Source organism: Bidens hawaiensis, unplaced genomic scaffold, assembly GCF_021521415.1.
Source record: "Bidens hawaiensis isolate Kalapana, Puna unplaced genomic scaffold, B.hawaiensis_p1.1 tig00035541_1, whole genome shotgun sequence".
In the NCBI taxonomy this organism is placed as follows: domain Eukaryota; kingdom Viridiplantae; phylum Streptophyta; class Magnoliopsida; order Asterales; family Asteraceae; genus Bidens; species Bidens hawaiensis.
In genome coordinates, this window is record NW_027496191.1 from 186,272 (window position 1) to 204,464 (window position 18,193).

The 18,193-nt window shown below is 33.1% G+C and overlaps 2 protein-coding genes across 2 annotated transcripts; both read left to right on the plus strand.

Annotated features, from left to right (window-relative positions):
• The first annotated feature begins 7,452 nt into the window (after positions 1–7,452).
• On the plus strand, positions 7,453–10,120 carry LOC143587532 (protein SCO1 homolog 2, mitochondrial-like). The gene is made up of 5 exons (XM_077068799.1): positions 7,453–7,582; positions 7,680–7,758; positions 8,515–8,808; positions 8,914–9,046; positions 9,898–10,120. Exons 1-5 carry the CDS (start codon positions 7,463–7,465, stop codon positions 10,004–10,006), a joined length of 735 nt encoding a protein of 244 aa, XP_076924914.1. The 5' UTR covers positions 7,453–7,462; the 3' UTR covers positions 10,007–10,120.
• A 3,339-nt stretch (positions 10,121–13,459) lies between these two features.
• On the plus strand, positions 13,460–16,047 carry LOC143587525 (calmodulin-binding transcription activator 3-like). The gene is made up of 6 exons (XM_077068792.1): positions 13,460–13,576; positions 13,963–14,082; positions 14,170–14,285; positions 14,416–14,504; positions 15,419–15,461; positions 15,805–16,047. Exons 1-6 carry the CDS (start codon positions 13,537–13,539, stop codon positions 16,045–16,047), a joined length of 651 nt encoding a protein of 216 aa, XP_076924907.1. The 5' UTR covers positions 13,460–13,536.
• The last annotated feature ends 2,146 nt before the right edge of the window (positions 16,048–18,193 follow it).

Consider the following 18,193-nt stretch of genomic DNA (forward strand, 5'->3'; position numbering starts at 1 on the left):
TGTTTCAAGACCTTTTGACTCGTTATTTATCATTGTTCCATAATCTTTTCGGGTAATTTCTTCATGAAAAACATTTGTTTTCATCCAACTAAAAAAAGCCCTCAATCAATTTTATAGATTGATGGGGTATTTGTCAGTCAATTGTTTTCCGACCCGTTTAGGATTATAAAAGCCAATTTTAATGGTTTTTCAATTACTATATCTTCTTGTTAATACTAGCTTTCAGGCCAGAAGACTTTTTTTGTTCATCACGAAATTTTGATTGTACTGGTCAGAACCGACTTCTGACTTGAATTTCGGATTCTGAACAGTACCTGCTCGCTTAAACATTAAATATTTCATATCTTGAGTTTTATATATCCGTTTGATTTGATTCCAGCGGCTATGTTCTCGTTTTTTTTCTAGTTTACCGTCTCAAAGTTGCAGGTCAGTTCGTATCAGATTAGTCAGCGCGTTAAAGGCTCGGAACTCGTTTATTATTCTTATTTTATTGTTTAGCTAACCAATTATTAAGATGAGTAATCACTCCCCTATTTTACTGATTTCAAAAACGTTTCAGGGACACAAATCTTCCAATTGTTATATATAATAATACTGATGTGATGAATAAAAAAAACTAAGAGAAGTATTATACAATATATCATAAGAGGATTAAATGATTGATATAACTAAAAAAAATGTATCACGTTGTAAAGTGTGATCTCCGTATACCACGGTCTTAGTAGTAATACCAAGATTATTGGAAAAAGATAATAGAAAGGTGAGAAATGCGTAGATCTCCTTCCTTTTAATGCACATAAAGCTAGAGACAACGTACTCAGAACATTGAACACACTTGCATAAGATCTCTAATTATAATTATAACAAATCTTTCATGTTCCAAAACAGTATCACAAAGTCAAATCCCATGTGAGTCCACCATAAAATTTCATCAACGCTTGCATAAATTCTTCAACCGAATAATCAACAAAATCCCTTCGACCCAATTATATATAACTAGATTTTATCCTCCGTATTACGGAGGTTATTTTACATTATTCGTTGTTAATATTTATATATGTATATTTAAATTTTAATTTTATTTATTGTAAAAAGTTAATAGTGAATATACTTGATGTTTGATGATGAAATGGTTTCACAAATAAATGATATGTTATAATCCGGTTTAAAAGCTATCTAGGTTTGGTAATACACATTACCCGTTTATTTTCTTTATTATTAAATTGTTTCTTAATTATAAATAATATCTTTTTCTTTTTAAATTGGATATTAAATTTTAGTATATCCCTATTTTATAGGATTTTCATATCAAATAATTGGTAATATTAATTTTTAATTTAATGAGATGTTATAACCCGTTTAAGAGATATTTGGTTTTGGTAAGACCCATACCCTTGAATTTGGGTTAAATCAATGAGAGACCTCTATTTAAAAATCAAACAATCTGGTGGCTTCCATAAAAGGGGGGAGCGACCACATCGCGACACTTAGGATTTTAGGGGTTTCGTTTATATATATGATAGATCTCTTCAACGTAGAATTTAAATATATCGCTGTTCTTTCCTACATTCTGATAAAAGTTTTATTGAATACGAACTTCTTTTCAAAACATCAACGAACAATAGAGCTTTCTTATACAGTTTCGTTTTAACTAAAATTTATATCAAAGACGGAAAAAAGTATAAAACAAAACCATGAATTTGTTTAAACAATATATATATATATATATATATATATATATATTACATGTTACTATAGAAAAACTAAAATAAATGTTAACATATATAGGAAACATTGAAAATAACAGTAAATTATGTATGAAGATGTACTCCATTTTCACATTGTACGTTTTGTAAAGGGTGAGGTACTTAACACAACCCCTCATAAAATCACCCAAAGCAAAACATGTATTTGAAACCTAAGAAAAAAAAATCAAACATATAATCCAAGTATTTAGACACAAATTAACCCAAATCTTCAAATTAAGTCATTGTTAGAAACATCATCACATACTATAATCATGTAGTACTTAAACCAATATATATCAAGTCACTAATTAATATCAGATGAACAATTAATTAAGTCCATGGTTCAATGAACCCTTGATCACCTTTCATACCAGCTGATGATTCCCAGTTTCCTCCTGACGCCACTGCATCATCATTTCTCGAGCTTGACGTAGTTGTTGGTGTTACCGCAGTTGAAAGAAGATCCGGTAAAGTGGTGTGGTGTTGAAGAATATGTGTTTGTCCAATCCCACCAAACCCATTTGAAGTATTAGGGTTTTGTGTTGGATATTTGAGATTCAAGATTGGTGAGAGGTTGAGTGAACTATTATTATTATTATTATAAGGAAAGGTAATAGGGTTTTGCATGGTGTTGAGAAGATTAATACAAGAATCATTAATAAATGAAGGTGAAGAATAATATGGGTATGGCCGGAGCTGGTTGGATCTAGTACCAAAAAGATCTAAACTTGTCTCCGGCGACAGTTGTGGGATGCCGGTGTATTGTTGAACCATACTCCTGAAGTTATTAGTGTCGGTGGTTAACACGGTAGTTGGTGCTCTTCTTGAAGCTCTTGATCTCTTCTTAGGGTTCCTAGCAGGCGGAATAGGGCTAGTTGTGGTGGTAGATACGGTGGTTGAAAGGTGGTGGTCGGAGAAAGAAGGTAAGGTGTTGGACCAGACAACAGAGTCAAGATCAAGAAGTTGGTTTTGTTGGGACGATGAAAAGAACAAGGGACTGTTGTTGTTGTTAAGGTTGTTGGTCTGATTTAGTTGGTGGTTGAAGGGTGGTGGTTGGTGAGGTAGGTGTAGGGCGGTGGCGCGTGAATTACACTCTTCTTCAGCACCACTTGATGATTGTAGGCTGCCACTGTTGTTGTTTCCAGAATCCATCATGTGTTGATGAAGTGAAGATCTGATGAAATCTTTTGTTGGTTAAAAGTTGTGTTTAAAGGGATGAAAAAGGCATCGAATTAGTGAAAAAGGTGTGAGGTAGAAGAAGCAAATTGGATGGTGGTGATTAATAGGTTTGTGTACAAGTAGTAAAAGCTAGGGTTTCTATATAGGATTGATAGAGTGATGGAGAGAGAGAGAGAGAGAGAGAGAGAGAACTAGAATTGGATCAACTGGAAGGCTGCTCCATCAACTCACGTTTCCACTAGGAAGAAGCTAGTGGGGACATGGGACGTATAGCATATAGTACTAATTAAGCATATATGGTGTAACTCTAGAGAGAGAGAGTATATATACACATACTCGTTATTTCAGCCTTGGCCAGATGGTAAAAACGCTTACCTCTACAAAAGAAGATCGGTGTTTAAAACATGACGTGATAGTAGATCTTCAATCGAAATAGTTTAGGAGTAGCATTAAATTAAGATAGATGGGTATGTGTAGTCGTTCAAAAAAAAAAGAGATATATGTATATATACACCCTCATGATATCTATCATCTAAGTAGTCCTAAAAGGATACACATACGTATTATGAGGTTATGCGGTTTGTGTTAGTGTTCTAAAACATAGACTAGCTTGCCTCATCATACATATCAATGTTATATTTGTTGTGTTTAGTAAGTTAAGCTTGCTCGTATAACACCTTCAAGTAGACGTATTAACTTTTCCGTCTATTGTAGGTCTATAAAGAGTCATGATGCGCATGATTTAGTGATAATGAAAGTTTATACGATGTGTATGACATGTTAGTGGCGTATAGATATTATGTCTGTGTTGTACGTGTAGCTCTGGTTTATTTATTTCGAGAACACCTAATAACAAAATAAATCATTAATTTTTATAATTTATAAAATTTTAACGTATGATGTGATTGTTGAAATTCAATGTTTATTCGTATCTCTTTAAATTTAAATATACATATAAACAAATTTTCTATTTTTATAAATACATATTCATGGTAGGTTGTGTATAACTTATATTTATACCCTACGTAGGTAACCTAAAAAACTAAAACAATATATAAATAAAGTAGTTTGATACTTTCTTTTACAACATAATCACTTTGATCTATGTAACAAGTACTATTTTTAAAATTACAAATGATTAAAAGAATATATAATTTTGGTTTTTAGTTTGTTTTTTTTAATAGTTTTTGTGTTTTGCAATAAACAACATTATCGGTTCTAATTCAAGGTGTGAAACCAAGAAAGAAAAGTTAGGCGGTGGCAGTCCTATATAAACCAATTTTTATATTCAATTATGTAAATTATTGTAAAAAGACACTTATGTTGGTGTGTTTGTTCGATGTGTCTTCGAAAGGTATAATTCTATTGAATCTGGTTCAGATTGTTAGGTTTCTTCTCCAACTTTTTTATTCCAAATTATAATTTAACTTCAAACATAATATACATATAAAATAAACATTACATTAAAATAATCTTACATTTTATTGTTACTGCTCGTTACAAATATCAGCTACCTAACGAATGTGACATTAATATTTGTTTCACTCAAATTTATTTAAGTTACGGAACATACTATTCTTAATTTTCTTAGACCATGCAGCATGTCTTTATGGAGTACCACTAGTAGTGTTGAGGTGACAAAAATGATATCATTGAAAAACTGCCCCCTATCCCCCGACCTCCGTCCATAAGCCCCGCACAATATTCAAATCCACAATCAGATTTTTTTCCTTACTTTTTTCTTATTTCTTTTTGTTTTAAATAATATAAATAAATGGAATAGTGAAGAATGATGTATAACGTAGGTTGAATAGTAGAGCCAAATATGAGGTGACAATGATATAACGAATAATCCATAGTGATGAATAATGAAGACTTAACACATAGCCTTATAATGGCGTACATCAATATATTATATTATATCATCTATATTTTTTAAACCTTTTTAAATTAATATTTGTTTAATTAAGGTGGATGTGTTTTACAAGACCATCACGTACTTTTTATAATTAAGCTCGTGCAAAGACTGATAATAGACTAATTGTTATAATTTAAACAAAAACTAATCATGTCTTAAAAGTAGGGTGTAAAGATCCTTGAAACCCCAATTAATTGTTTACACATATACATATACCAATGAGCTCACATATTGAATATCAAATTGTTATCATTATATTGCTTACAATGAAGGCAAATATATCTAAAAGAGAGAACAACATATGATTAATCATTATTGTATCCAAAATGAAGCCATTGTAAGTCGGTTAAGAAATTAACGACTTTAGAAGTAGCAGCTTTATTGTGTTGAGCAGTTACAATCCTTTTTCTCTTATCGCTCACGGTAGTGGTGAATAATTGCATGCTTAACTTGCAGGGCTGGCTTCAAGACTTGAAAAAAAAAGTTTAGGCCGAAGACGGAAAATATTTTAGGCATTAAGTAAGAAAAGTATTTTGTTGGGTTTAAACAATTTAATTTTTATATTGACTTCCTTGATTATGATTTGGGTTGTGTAAAAAGCTAATATATAAAAAATAGGCTTAAACATGTCTCAAATGAGACTATAATCCACAACCTTTTGGTTGAGAGTCATACCTTTTTACCACTAGACCAAGTTAGTTGTTATGTAATTGAGTTTAAACATTAAATATACATATAATTTTTCATAAAAATACATATACTTTAAAAAAATTTCCGCCTAGTGGGTAGTCAGGCCTATGGCTGTCGACCACTCTGCCATATGCCATGGCCGACCCTGTTAACTTGTTGGTTGGCCGTTGCAAAAACTTAGTTTTATTTCATTAATTCCAAATCTTTGTATCAACATATCCACATTTTAGTTTGTCCCAACAATCTTCCCGTTAAATGAGAATTATAAAACATATTTTGATTTCCTAACTATTCGAGACTATCTAATGAATTTCCTCTGCATATAGGTGATGGGCATTGTATAAAGGGTTTTGGCATTCAAAATAGGTATCCAGGGTGCGACACATGTGCTAAAATTATAAGCGGTAGATGTGTAGTCACACGCGATTTCAGACAAACTGTTATAATGAGTTAATCAACACCGTAATCACTTAGTTTATTTATGTATCAAATCTGAACAAGTCAACTGCACCACATAATGTTAGACAATTCAATCAAAATGAGTTTATCGGACAGACTTTAGACCTTGTACATCCTAGTTTTTTTCTTTCTTTCTAAATTGTATCAATCTATATTTTAATTATAGAAAACAATTTATTTAAATTTATTATATTTTAGAAAAATTATAGTAAAAAAAACTTTAATATTATTTTTAACTTTCTATTAAATATAATTTTATACATATATGCATCAAATTGCTTTCACATTTCTTGAATAAGAAGAAAAGTGAAACGAATTAAGAAAAATTTAATTCTTGGACAAGAAGAAAACTAAACTAAACTAAAGTAAACTAAACCAAAACACCATTCTCATGACTCCTCCTTTCCATTAATATATAGTATACTATACTATAACATAATATAACCCGCACCAACCAAGCGATGGGGTTTATCAAATCGTAAATTAGGGTTTTGAATAATCAACGATTGATCTCAATATCATTCATCCATGCCTTTCTTCAAGGTTTTCCTGTACTCCATTGGAAAGAGGTCCGTACAAGCTCTGTTTCCTCGAACAAGGTGACTATTATTCATTTTATCTTTGATTTTATAATTATCGGTAGCATTATTCGTAACTTGTTAGCTGAAATTAGTTTGTTAAATGGCAATTTCTGCAGCTCTTTCAGGTCAACTTAGGGTTTGTGAAACAGCTGTAGTTAACGAATTACATGTAGATATTGATCTGAATGTGATTGTGGAGCAATGATTAGCTGTTATTACTGTAAATTTGCTTTGTTAAATGGTGATTTCTGTACTTTTAGGTCAACTTAGGGTTTTTGCTCTTAATTTTAATCACAGTTTCATGAATGCAGATGCATGATTTGAGTATGATTGTGGAACTATGAATTTGCTAGAACAATGATCAGTTGTTATAAGTGGTGTTATATCGTTAATAGTGATTCTTGCACTTTTAGGTCAACTGAGAATTAGATGATGATTTTTGCATTTCTAAGTCAACTGAGGGTAAAATGGTCACTTTTTCACTTTTGATTAACTGAGGGTTAAATCGTGATTTCTGCACTTTTAGGTCTACTGAGGTTAGATGGTGATTCTGCATTTTTAGGTCACCATGAGGTTAAATGGTGATATCTTCACCTTTAGGTCAACTGAGGGTTAAATGGTGATTTTTTTCACTTTTAGGTCAACTGAGGGTAAAATGGTGATTTTTGCACTTTTGATCAACTGAGGTTTAATGGTGATTTCTGCAGTTTTAGGTCTACTGAGGTTAAATGGTGATATTTGCACTTTTAGGTCAACTAAAGGTCAAATGGTGATTTCTTCAGTTTTAGGTCTACTGAGGTTAAATGGTTTGTGTATTTGTTTATTTGGAAATCAGATTTAAGGATAAATTTGTTCGACTCTCTGGTAGGTATGGTGGTACACAGAAGATGTTTCATTCTTCAAGTTACATGAGAGCAGCAAAAATGCCAAATAAGAATGGCCGATTATTGGAACAGGGTCGTGAACAACTGTCTTCTTCTTCATCATCATGGCAATCCTACCTGCTTGTAAGTTATATATAACTCGCATGAATTCTGTATATAGTTATCATGCTAGCAGCCTAGCATTGATGTTTATTGCGGCATTGTAACTTTGTTGTTGTAGCCATTTGGTCTTATTGGTGGGATCGGTGGAGGACTTGTTATTATGCATATAAATGATGAGAGGAGAGCTATTCATAGAGGTTAGATCTTATTTATGCTCACAATATTGATTTATGATGTGCTTGAAGACTTAATTGAATTGAAAGATTACTTAATAGGTTAATATCAATGTTTAATGTTGTCTATTCTTTAAATTAGTCAAAGACTCAAATGTTATTAGTTAAGATGTTGCAGTGATTATACATGAAAGGGTCAACTTAAGTCAAACTTCATTCGCAGTGAGTGCGTTGTCCCGAATTATGTTGTTATTAATAGTATATTTGTCGAATCGAACATTCAGTGAACCGTTAGGCGGGAGGTTCATTTATGTTCGTTTATTTAATAAACCAACGAACGAACATGAACATGAACCACATGTCTTGTTCATTCATTTATGGTCGTTTTTACCTTCATTTATGCTCGTTAGTTTACGTTTGTTAGTTAATATTTGTTTTCTTAAGCCCATTACAAGTTAGTCTAGTTTTAACTTTTTAGGCACAACACATCGTTGTTCACGTTTACTTTTAATTGGTTTTAGCTTAGTTATGTTCATTTATCTATGCTGAGTCATGCTCATTCATTAATGCTTGTGAACCGTTTGTATACTGCTCACAAACCAACACGAGCATGCTCTTTTTCTTAACTAACACGAACAAGAACACCCAGTTCATTTAACTGTTCGTGTTTGATCGTTTGCTTGGTTAAAGTTAATGAACAAGCACAAACATGATCCGTTCGGATTCGTTTGGTTTGTTTGCAGGCCTAATTAATAGTAATCTATTCTTTTAACCAATTAGGACAGTGTAAAAGCGATGGGTGTAGTTCACGAAACGGTCCGGTTATTGGTGGGCCCTTCAAGTTAGTTGGTTCAGATGGTAAATTAGTTACAGAAAAGGACCTTCAAGGGGGAGATTGGATACTTGTTTACTTTGGTTATACATCATCGCCCGATATGGGGCCTGCCGAACTTGTGAAATTGGCCAAGGCTATCAATACATTAGATTCAGAACACAACATTAAGGTAAAACCTGTGTTTGTCACAATTGACCCGCAACGCGATACACCATCTCATCTTCGTGCTTATCTCAAAGGTCGGTTATTATTTTTAACATATTTCTAATTTCTATTTGTTTTGACTCACAAAATCAGATGTTGTAAAGGGATAATAAAATGTTTGTTTAAAACATGGAGTGCAGAGTTTGATGAGAGAATTATGGGCCTGACTGGACCGGTTGGAGCGGTTAAACAGATGGCAAATGAGTATAGAGTTTTTTTTAAGAAGGTTGAAGAAGATGGGGATGATTATCTTGTTGATACTTCACACAGCATGTGAGTTATACTTTCCAAAATCACTCTTGTTTTATTTAACTTGGTCAGCTTTTTAATCCTTACACACACATACATATAGAAAGAAAAAAAAGTTGAAAAATTTATGAAGTGTACAAAGTCGGCTTAGGGTTACACATCACATGTTTATAATTTGGGGTGTAAATGAGCCAAACCACTCGATAGCTACTTGAGAACAGCTCGCTAAAAACTCAAATTGAGCTTAATGAACCTGAGCCTAAAAATAAGCTTATTTAATAAACGAGCCCAAGTCCGAGCTTCTGTTGTTGAGCTGGCTCGAGAGCCTAAGCAATCCTATCACTTATATGTTATTATACAAAGTTTAATTAAATATATGTAACAATAAGTATAAGTAATTATAATTTAATTAATAACTAATAGATTGAATCGGGCTCGAGCTTGAGAAACTACTCACAAGCCGAGCTTGAGCTCTATGTAAGTTAAAGGAGCCAAGCCTAGTCAAGCTCGGGCTCGGCTCATTTACATCCCCGTTTATAATCATGCTACCTTGTATATACAAGTACACAGTTTATAATCATGCTACCTTGTATATACAAGTACACAGAGTAAAACTGTTTTCCCACAATACCATACTCAAAATATATAGAATAAAATTTTATTTTATGGTAGAACCTTTTTTTTTTAATAATGAAGTATGTAAAAGTAGTTTTATTTTTATAAAAGTCATATCCGTTTATAAAAACATAAAAAATGGTAGAACTAGGTAAAAAGTCAATAATCGTACCTTTTCTTTTTCTCCTTTTTTAACAAATAAGCTACAATATGCAAAACCAAATCTTAAATTCATTGTTTTACATTTTGCCAATTGACAGGTATCTGATGAATCCAAACATGGAAATTGTTAGAAGCTTTGGGGTTGAGTATAGTGCAAACCAACTATCCCAAGAGATTCTCAAAGAATTACACAAGACACCAACCTGATTTTTCGTTGTGTAATTTTGGTTATCATGGCTTCCAGTAGAGGATTTGTTTGGATAGCATTTAATTTGATTGATTTATCTTTCAATCATAACAAAATAGAATTGAAGGGTAGATATTAGTGAGTGGTATCACTTTTGATAGAAAGAGTTCATTAACACAAGTGTAAGGAGAGCGATTGTCGATGCCTTTGAGTAAGATTCGTTCATCTCATTGCTGTGAATAATGTTTTTGCATTCATTTCATTTATTTTGAGTAAGATTCATCCACCTATTCTATGTGAATGCCTGTCTTTATCAACGAAAACGCTATGATTCTATTAGATGTACTAACTAGTGAATAAAATTGCTGCTTAAAACATGTATTTACATGTTCAATTATGAAGTACAAAATTGTTTTTATTGTGTTATCTAGTTTTTTTTAATTATTTAGATATGTGTGAGTTAACTATTTATATATACGCAATGCAGACTAGAGGTGTACAAAACCGGTTTTAAACCCAAACTGAACCGGTTTATAAACCGAACCGGTTTGGTCAACGCCTGGTCAAAACCGGTTTGACTCAAACCGGTTCGGTTTATAAACCGGTTTAGACACAAGATGGGTCGATCTGGTCACGTCGGTTCGGTTCGGTTTATAAACCGGTCGGTTTTAAACCGGTTTTAACCGGTTTTCCTCAAACCGGTTCGGTTTTAATACCGGTTTTGTCGATCTTAAGGGGAACCGGTCATGAAACTGGCGGTTTGGGTCGGTTTGGGAACCGGTTTGGGCGAAACCGGTTTTAAACCCAAACCGGTTCGGTTCGGTTTGCCTAAAACCGGTCCCAAACCGGTTTTTTTGTACACCTATGCGTAAATATTGTTACATAAATACTGTTACATAAATACTATTTACATATTAGGTTAGATACATTGTTTGCATGTGTGGCTCTGAATGAGGAGAAGCGTGCTCCATAGTCCATTCCAAACTAGAATCATCACATCAAGTACAATAATTCATATGTGCACATACAAGCTTAGTGTTCAGTGTTCTCCACATGGATGAATTGGTGTTGGCACCGATTTTTCCAAATTTTTGGTATCACTACTGAAATGTTTGTGTTTTCTTTTACCAGTACTAAAGCAAAGTTCACAAAATACTAGTACTGTACCGGTACTGAAAATTCAAAACTTGATACTGATTTAGTATCATTACCCTTTTGCTCATTCCTACTCTAACATCATGTACTTCACAATTCTTTTCTTTTTTCTGCCTTAAACTCCAAAATCATATTTTTGACATGTATCGAAATTCATAATTTTGGCATATAACAACTTAATTTACCACCACACATGCATGTGTTTGGTGGTAAATATTATATAAATATTTTATCGTTCAAAAAATATATATTGCTTGTAAAATCCCTATTTTTATAACATAAAAAGTCTATTTTTATAACATAAAAAGCGTTATTGGGATCGAAGTTAAACACTTAATCAATGTAATAGTAAGCAGCATACCTAATCATTTGAACGAATTAGTTAGACATTAATTGGATTCATATTGAATATGAATCAATTAGTATTATCAAAGTAATAGCAACAAAGACAAAGTAATTAGATAGCTTTTGGAAGGAATCACATGAAAGAACAAATTTTCATTAACTACATCAAAAGATTGCTCCCACTCAATATTAACTCATCATAATCTCCTGATTTATAGTACAGATGATTGTTTTATCAGAGAGAATATTGTGTGAAAAAAAATATGAATAAAGAACTAACAAATGCCAAAACATCTAAAACTAATGATCTTTGCAAACAACTAAGTTTGAAGCATTGGTTGTTAGTCTTCAACACCTTTGATTTTTAGTAGTTTGCAACTTCAGTTGATTTATCTTCAGTATTATTGAGCAGTTGTTTGATGTCAGCAGTTTGGGGAGCAATACTTTGTTATTCACCATGATGAATAACAACTGATATGGATCAGTTGTTTGGTTTCTGGCCATCAGTCATTTCCATGTTCAACAAACACTATATTTATTTTTGGTTACTAAACATAACAAAACCGTTTTTGTAATAAATATTCTACATATTGCAAAAGCGGCTTTGATACCACTATTAGGACTTTCTTCTTCTCCTTTTGTTTGTCGGTTTTTACATTTTTATCAATAGAAGATCATTGACATACAATGACTTTGAAAAGTTCCCGCCAAATATCCATTCCAAAACAACAACAAACCATAAAAGAGTATTAGATGGCTTAGGCTTACAACATTTGAAAAGAAGTAGTAGCCAAAACGATTTGGTGTAGTGAATGAAGAACGAAGTTCCCACTAACGTACTTCATGCAAAGAATATAGCTCAAGAAGGTGCAAGCCTTTAAACTTGTTTTGTCAAGATGCTGATGGAGTAAAAGAGGCCCAATAAACTTCTTAATGTATTTGTGTGAAGTGTCTAGTTATTTAACACATGTATTTGTACATTTAGTTTTCTTTACTAACAATAGTCACCCATAAAAAAATTATATACCAACTAGAAAATTTGATCACAAGATACATACAAATGACATAGATATAACCTGCAATAGATACTCATAGTTTCCTGACGTCATTTAACCTTGCGAAGAACATATATAATTCTTTGACCTAATACCTTATGTGCTGGCCTTCACAATTCTTCGACTTATCCAAGCACCTGGGACAATTTCTCTTATAGTGTCTCATCCGACCATAGTAGTAGCACTCTTATTCCGTGGTTGATTTCTCGTTAGGGTTAGTCTTGAGGTAAATGCTTAACGAGTACAGAAATAACTAACGTCATAATAACTTTTATCAATATCATACCCAACAACATATTATTTGCAAATAACCATCCAATCTCATCCCAATTCTCACACACTCCATTCGCGTGTAGGCCTATACACGAACTGAACGAACACGAACACTTAATCGAACAGATATTTGTGTTCATATTCGTTTATTTAAAAAATGAACTTGTTCGTGTTCGCTTATGTTCGTGTGTTTAAACTCTAAACGATCAGTACACGAACATAACTGTGCAAAGATAAATGGACACAAGCTAACATAAACAAACATAAATGACCACACCTAAATGAATACAAATGAACAAATACGAAACCATTAAGTAGCTAACTTATTCTCATATTATTTCTATTAGTACCTAAACAAACGGGCTTAAACGAACTTCATATCAAACGGTTCACAAACAGTTCAATAAGGATAGCGCGGGCTTGGTTTATTAAAGGCACGATAGTGGAAAAAACGCTGAAATTTACACAAATAACGACGTCAACTTTCTCTCTCACTCTCTCTGTCTTCCATTTCGGCGGCTCCTTCCTTCTTCCTTCCTTCCTATTTAATCTTAACACTGTTCTCCATTTGACGTTTTTCTTTCCTTTTCAATTTCCCCCAAATCACAAACCCTAATTTATCATCTTCATCAATCAAATCACTCTCCTTTCACCTGCGACTCAACGATTAGACTGATACATAGCTAAAGTGTTCCTGTAGGTTAGTTTTAGTGCGAGATCTGATGGCGGAAGGTCGTCGGTACGCGCTCGGTGCTCAATTAGGTTAGTTTTACTTTCACTTACTGCTCGTTATTGCGATTTGTGTTGCTGATTGTTGTTAATGTTAGGTTTTTGTGAGTTAGGGTTTGTACGATCTCGGATGATTGTGTTTTTAGCTGTGATTGTACGGTTGTACGTGTTTCAGTGTTTGTGAAGTCTTCGATTGAGCTTAGAATTGATTGATTTGTGTTGATTTTGTTGCTGGTTATAGTTAGGGTTTGTACTGTCTGCATGAAGTATTAGCTTTGTGAATTAGGAAAGCGACATTGATAATCAGCTGTGTTTTAGAGTAGATGATGGATGCAGCTGGTTTTATAGTTTTTTTCCTATTTGAAGTTGCTTTTACTGTTTTACTTGCCTATTTTGACTGATTTGGTGGCTAAATGTAGATATTGAGCAAATACTTTCGGAAGCACAGCATCGATGGCTTCGACCTGCTGAAATATGTGAAATTCTACGAAATTATACAAAGTTTCGCATTGCAACAGAGCCTGGAAATAGGCCTCCAAGTATGATTTTCTAAACACACCCGACACATGGTTACTTATAATTGGTACATTTAGACATGATGAACTGATATGCAAGCCTCTTTTCAGATGGTTCACTTTTTCTTTTTGACCGGAAGGTGTTGAGGTACTTCAGAAAAGATGGACATAACTGGAGAAAGAAAAAAGATGGGAAAACGGTCAAAGAAGCTCACGAAAGGCTTAAAGTAAGTGTTTTGAGGGTCTATTTTCTACTTATCAGTATTTGGTGGTCTTCTTTTTTCTATAGAAGCATTCAAACACTTTATTTTTTGTCTGTTTCTTTTAAGCCTTAAGAGTTTCATTAAATGTTATTAGGCTGGAAGCATTGATGTGCTACACTGCTACTATGCTCATGGAGAAGAGAATGAAAATTTTCAGAGGCGTAGTTATTGGCTGCTTGAAGAGTGAGTGAACGTTCTTTTCTGGTGTTAAAGTGATGCGCGCATAATGCGTGATGCGCGCATTTCTGAGTTAAAGTGTGTTTATGCATAGATTACCTGTCCCTTATGTGTAGACTGCTTGTACACATAGAGTTGAAGACTTATTTTGGTTATACATAAAACTTCTTTGGTGGTACTATAGCTTTTTTTTTTATAGTCTATTTATTTTAATCTCTTACTTTTTAGTGTTTAAAAGTTAACGAGTTATGATATTGTCTATAAATAATTTTTGAGTATTTTTTAAAAACAAAAGCATGTGCGCATCCGGCATCACACAGCAGCTTTATGGATCAAAACGGTTCGGAGCGCGTTGCACATACTAAAACCAAGATCACTCAGACTTTACTGAAATGAAGGAAACTATACAAAAGTAATATTGAAAAAAAGCATTGTTAAACATCATAGTCTTTTTTAACATAATGGCTGCCACTTGCCTGATATGTTATGAATTTTGTTTTCATGATGAACTTATTAAACATATACTGGTGTAGTTTAGTTAGTTATATTGTGTGATACGCTTAAAGGGTTAAGAACCTACAACTGGGCTATCTATTATCTAAGTAACAAAGATATTTATATGAAAAGGCAAGTAGATGGACATTTGGTTTCAAGTTCATTTAAGCTCCACTGAAATTTTAAAAGATATTTGATATTTATACATACAAGCTCAAAATTAGTCGAAAGGAGGAACAATATCATAAGGATGAAAGCCTCTTGAAACTAATTCTGATTCCTTTTACAGTCTTAATAAAACATCCTGAAACTAAAGGTTAGAAAGCTTATAATATTCAAAGTATAAACAATTGGATTTATAAAAAATCAAATAAAGCGTTCGGTTTGGAGTTTATTACCCTCTTATATGTATATTGTTGCTGCAGGGAGCTATCAAATATTGTCTTAGTGCACTACCGTGAAGTAAAGGTTGGTTCATTTTTAATATCTGTTTTTTTTTTTTGCTTTTTTTTTTTGGGTTTTGTTTCAATCAAATTAATATGGTGTAGCCATTTTAGGTACAATGTCATTGATACAGTTCCAACCAGAAACTACATTCTCTCTCCATCCAAAATTAAATGCAAGAATCTAGCTCTTGTGATATAAAATTAGCCTCCGAAATTACTTCTTCATTTCAACCACTACAAACGCTAGTAACCATGATTTTGTTTTACCAGATTCCTCTGTTTTGTCATTATGTGTGTGTGTGTGTGCTTAAAGAACTCTTAAATAGAATATAACTTTTTTACCAACAATTTATTGTATATATCAGGGGAATAGGACAAACACACACCGGGCTAGAGAAGCTACTCCCAACTCTTTGGAAAGTGAAGAAAACGTATCTACTTCAGAGGTTGATAGTTCCGTGTCTTCTAAGTTTAGCACGTATAATCCTCCAGTTGCTTCACAAACCACAGAAAATAGCACACATGCCTCAGAATATGAGGATGCAGAGTCAGGTGCTGTCATGCTATTTTTTTATTTTCTATGTAAATGGCAAAACGGGTCGGTTTAGTGATTGGTAGTAATAGAGACATTGTGGTCGGGTTTGATAGAGCAAAAGTGTGCTTTGTCTAAAAAACTGAACTGAAAAGAAACTGGATAACCGTTTTGTGAGTTCTGAAAAACTGAACTGAATTCCGCATTCTGTTTTCAGTTCGGTTCCTAACCTATCCAAATTGTGAATTCAGTTTCCGGAAAAATATAGGTTGCTTGTTCGGATAACCGAACCAAATTCAATTGAATAAACTGAACGAATCAGTTTAGTTGATTAAGTTTGGTAAGGTTACACTTTTTTGTTGTTTTTTTAACTCGGATCGACTCCATTTCTGGTTAGGGCCAAAAAAATAAATAAATTTAAAACCGAATAAACTGAATCGAATAAACCGATAACACTCCTAAGCTGGTGTCAGATATGACTTATAGCGACAATTATAGCATCTTAATAATAGTTTGAGTTTTTGAATAAAACGAATAAGGTTTATGCATTAGAAATACACTTAATGCGACTTTCGACCCTTTTTGATATTTTTTACCCTTTTATCTTTAAAATATTATTGACTTGGAAATGGGGTTTTTATGCAGCATATTCTCACCAATCTACTTCCAGATATGGTTCTATTGTTAACTTGCAACCAACAGCTACTGCAAAGACTGAAGATCCGTTCTCTATGCCTTATTATCCGGTTCCTTCATCAAGTAATTCCTTATTTAGATTCCTTGATGCTTAAGTTTTAGATTCTTTTATAGGCGTGAATTTCTGACGTGACACGAACCTAACACGAAATTCGAAGGTTTTGGTTTAGACTTAGCAGGTTCGGGTCAGTTTCAGGTCGAACCTGAGAATAAGCTTATCTAAACGGGCCGTGTTTGTGTCAACCGGACCAGTTTTAACCCTTTTTTATGTTTTGAAAATGTGTTTTATATAATAATGTTGACTATTGTGTCGTTTTGATGCCAAAATTTAAATTTTTTAAAAATAATTTGGCGTAGTTTAAACATAATTCGATGCTTAAAAAAAATAATATGTAATTTTAGAATTTTAAAAGTTTTATGAAACTTTTTTTTTTTAATGAAACTGCATGTTTTTTGTTCGGTTAAACGGGTTATGCGCGTGTTAATCTGCAAATACACGTATCCTGTTTGGGTTCACATGCGTGAGAGGATTTTTACGTTTGACCTGCGAACCTGCTAACATGGCCTTGTTATCCGCCTAGATTCTTTGCTCATTGTATATTGTATAAAAGTCCAAAACTGACAAATTTACAAATACGTTTACAGATGATTATGATGGAAAAGCTCAAGTGAATCTTGATATGAGCTTTATATCACTCATGCAAGGGGATAAAGATGGGAACAATCTTGATGCTGGCTTGTTATATCCTTTTGAAAGCTACAATGCAGGAAGTGAATCAGCTAGCTATCAGTCAACACAGTCTTATGATACAAGCACCCGTCAAATGATGCCAGATGGATTTGATAAAATGCAGTTCAGAGGAAATGCAGGGTGGCAGGTACTACACATTTGATAATTCATTTTAACTCTTTTATTATATTCATCTTGTTTATTCTGTTCATCGGGTCGATTTTGGGCTCAAATCGAACCAAAAACCGAAAATTCGGTTCTTGGGTTTTTGAAAACTGTTCAGTTTCTGGTGTTTTTGGTATTCACCATGGATTAAGTCTTTTAAGCTTTCAGTGAGTTTGTTTTTTACGGTTTTTACTATTTATGCATGAACATTTTGGGCTCAAACCGAACCAAAAATCTAGAATTTGATTTTGGGCTCAAATCGAACCAAAAACCGAAAATTCGGTTCTTGGGTTTTTGAAAACTGTGCAGTTTCTGGTGTTTTTGGTATTCACCATTTTTTTAAGCTTTCAGTGGGTTCGTTTTAACGATTTTACTATTTATGCATGAACATTTTGGGCTCAAACCGAACCAAAAATCTATAATTTGATTTTGGGTTTTGATGACCATTTGTTTTTTTTTTTGGGGGGGTTTTACCATTTGGGCTTGAAATATTTTGGGCTGAAAAAAATGGCTCAAATAATTAGTTTGGGCCTGAGACTTTGAGCCTAATTTTTTTTCGTTAGTTACTGATTAATTTGTTATTACAGATGTGGATCTAAAAATTTTGGGTCACTCAAATTATTATTATTTT

What these genes read in the sequence shown, in the direction of transcription:
- LOC143587532 (XM_077068799.1), top strand. Translation starts at nt 7,463, where the DNA reads ATGTTTCATTCTTCAAGTTACATGAGAGCAGCAAAAATGCCAAATAAG. An exon ending in GAGGAGAGCTATTCATAGAG is followed by an intron (nt 7,759 to 8,514) that starts GTTAGATCTTAT and finishes TTAACCAATTAG; the next exon opens with GACAGTGTAAAAGCGATGGG. An exon ending in GTTGATACTTCACACAGCAT is followed by an intron (nt 9,047 to 9,897) that starts GTGAGTTATACT and finishes GCCAATTGACAG; the next exon opens with GTATCTGATGAATCCAAACA.
- LOC143587525 (XM_077068792.1), top strand. Translation starts at nt 13,537, where the DNA reads ATGGCGGAAGGTCGTCGGTACGCGCTCGGTGCTCAATTAG. An exon ending in AAGCTCACGAAAGGCTTAAA is followed by an intron (nt 14,286 to 14,415) that starts GTAAGTGTTTTG and finishes AAATGTTATTAG; the next exon opens with GCTGGAAGCATTGATGTGCT. An exon ending in TGCACTACCGTGAAGTAAAG is followed by an intron (nt 15,462 to 15,804) that starts GTTGGTTCATTT and finishes TGTATATATCAG; the next exon opens with GGGAATAGGACAAACACACA.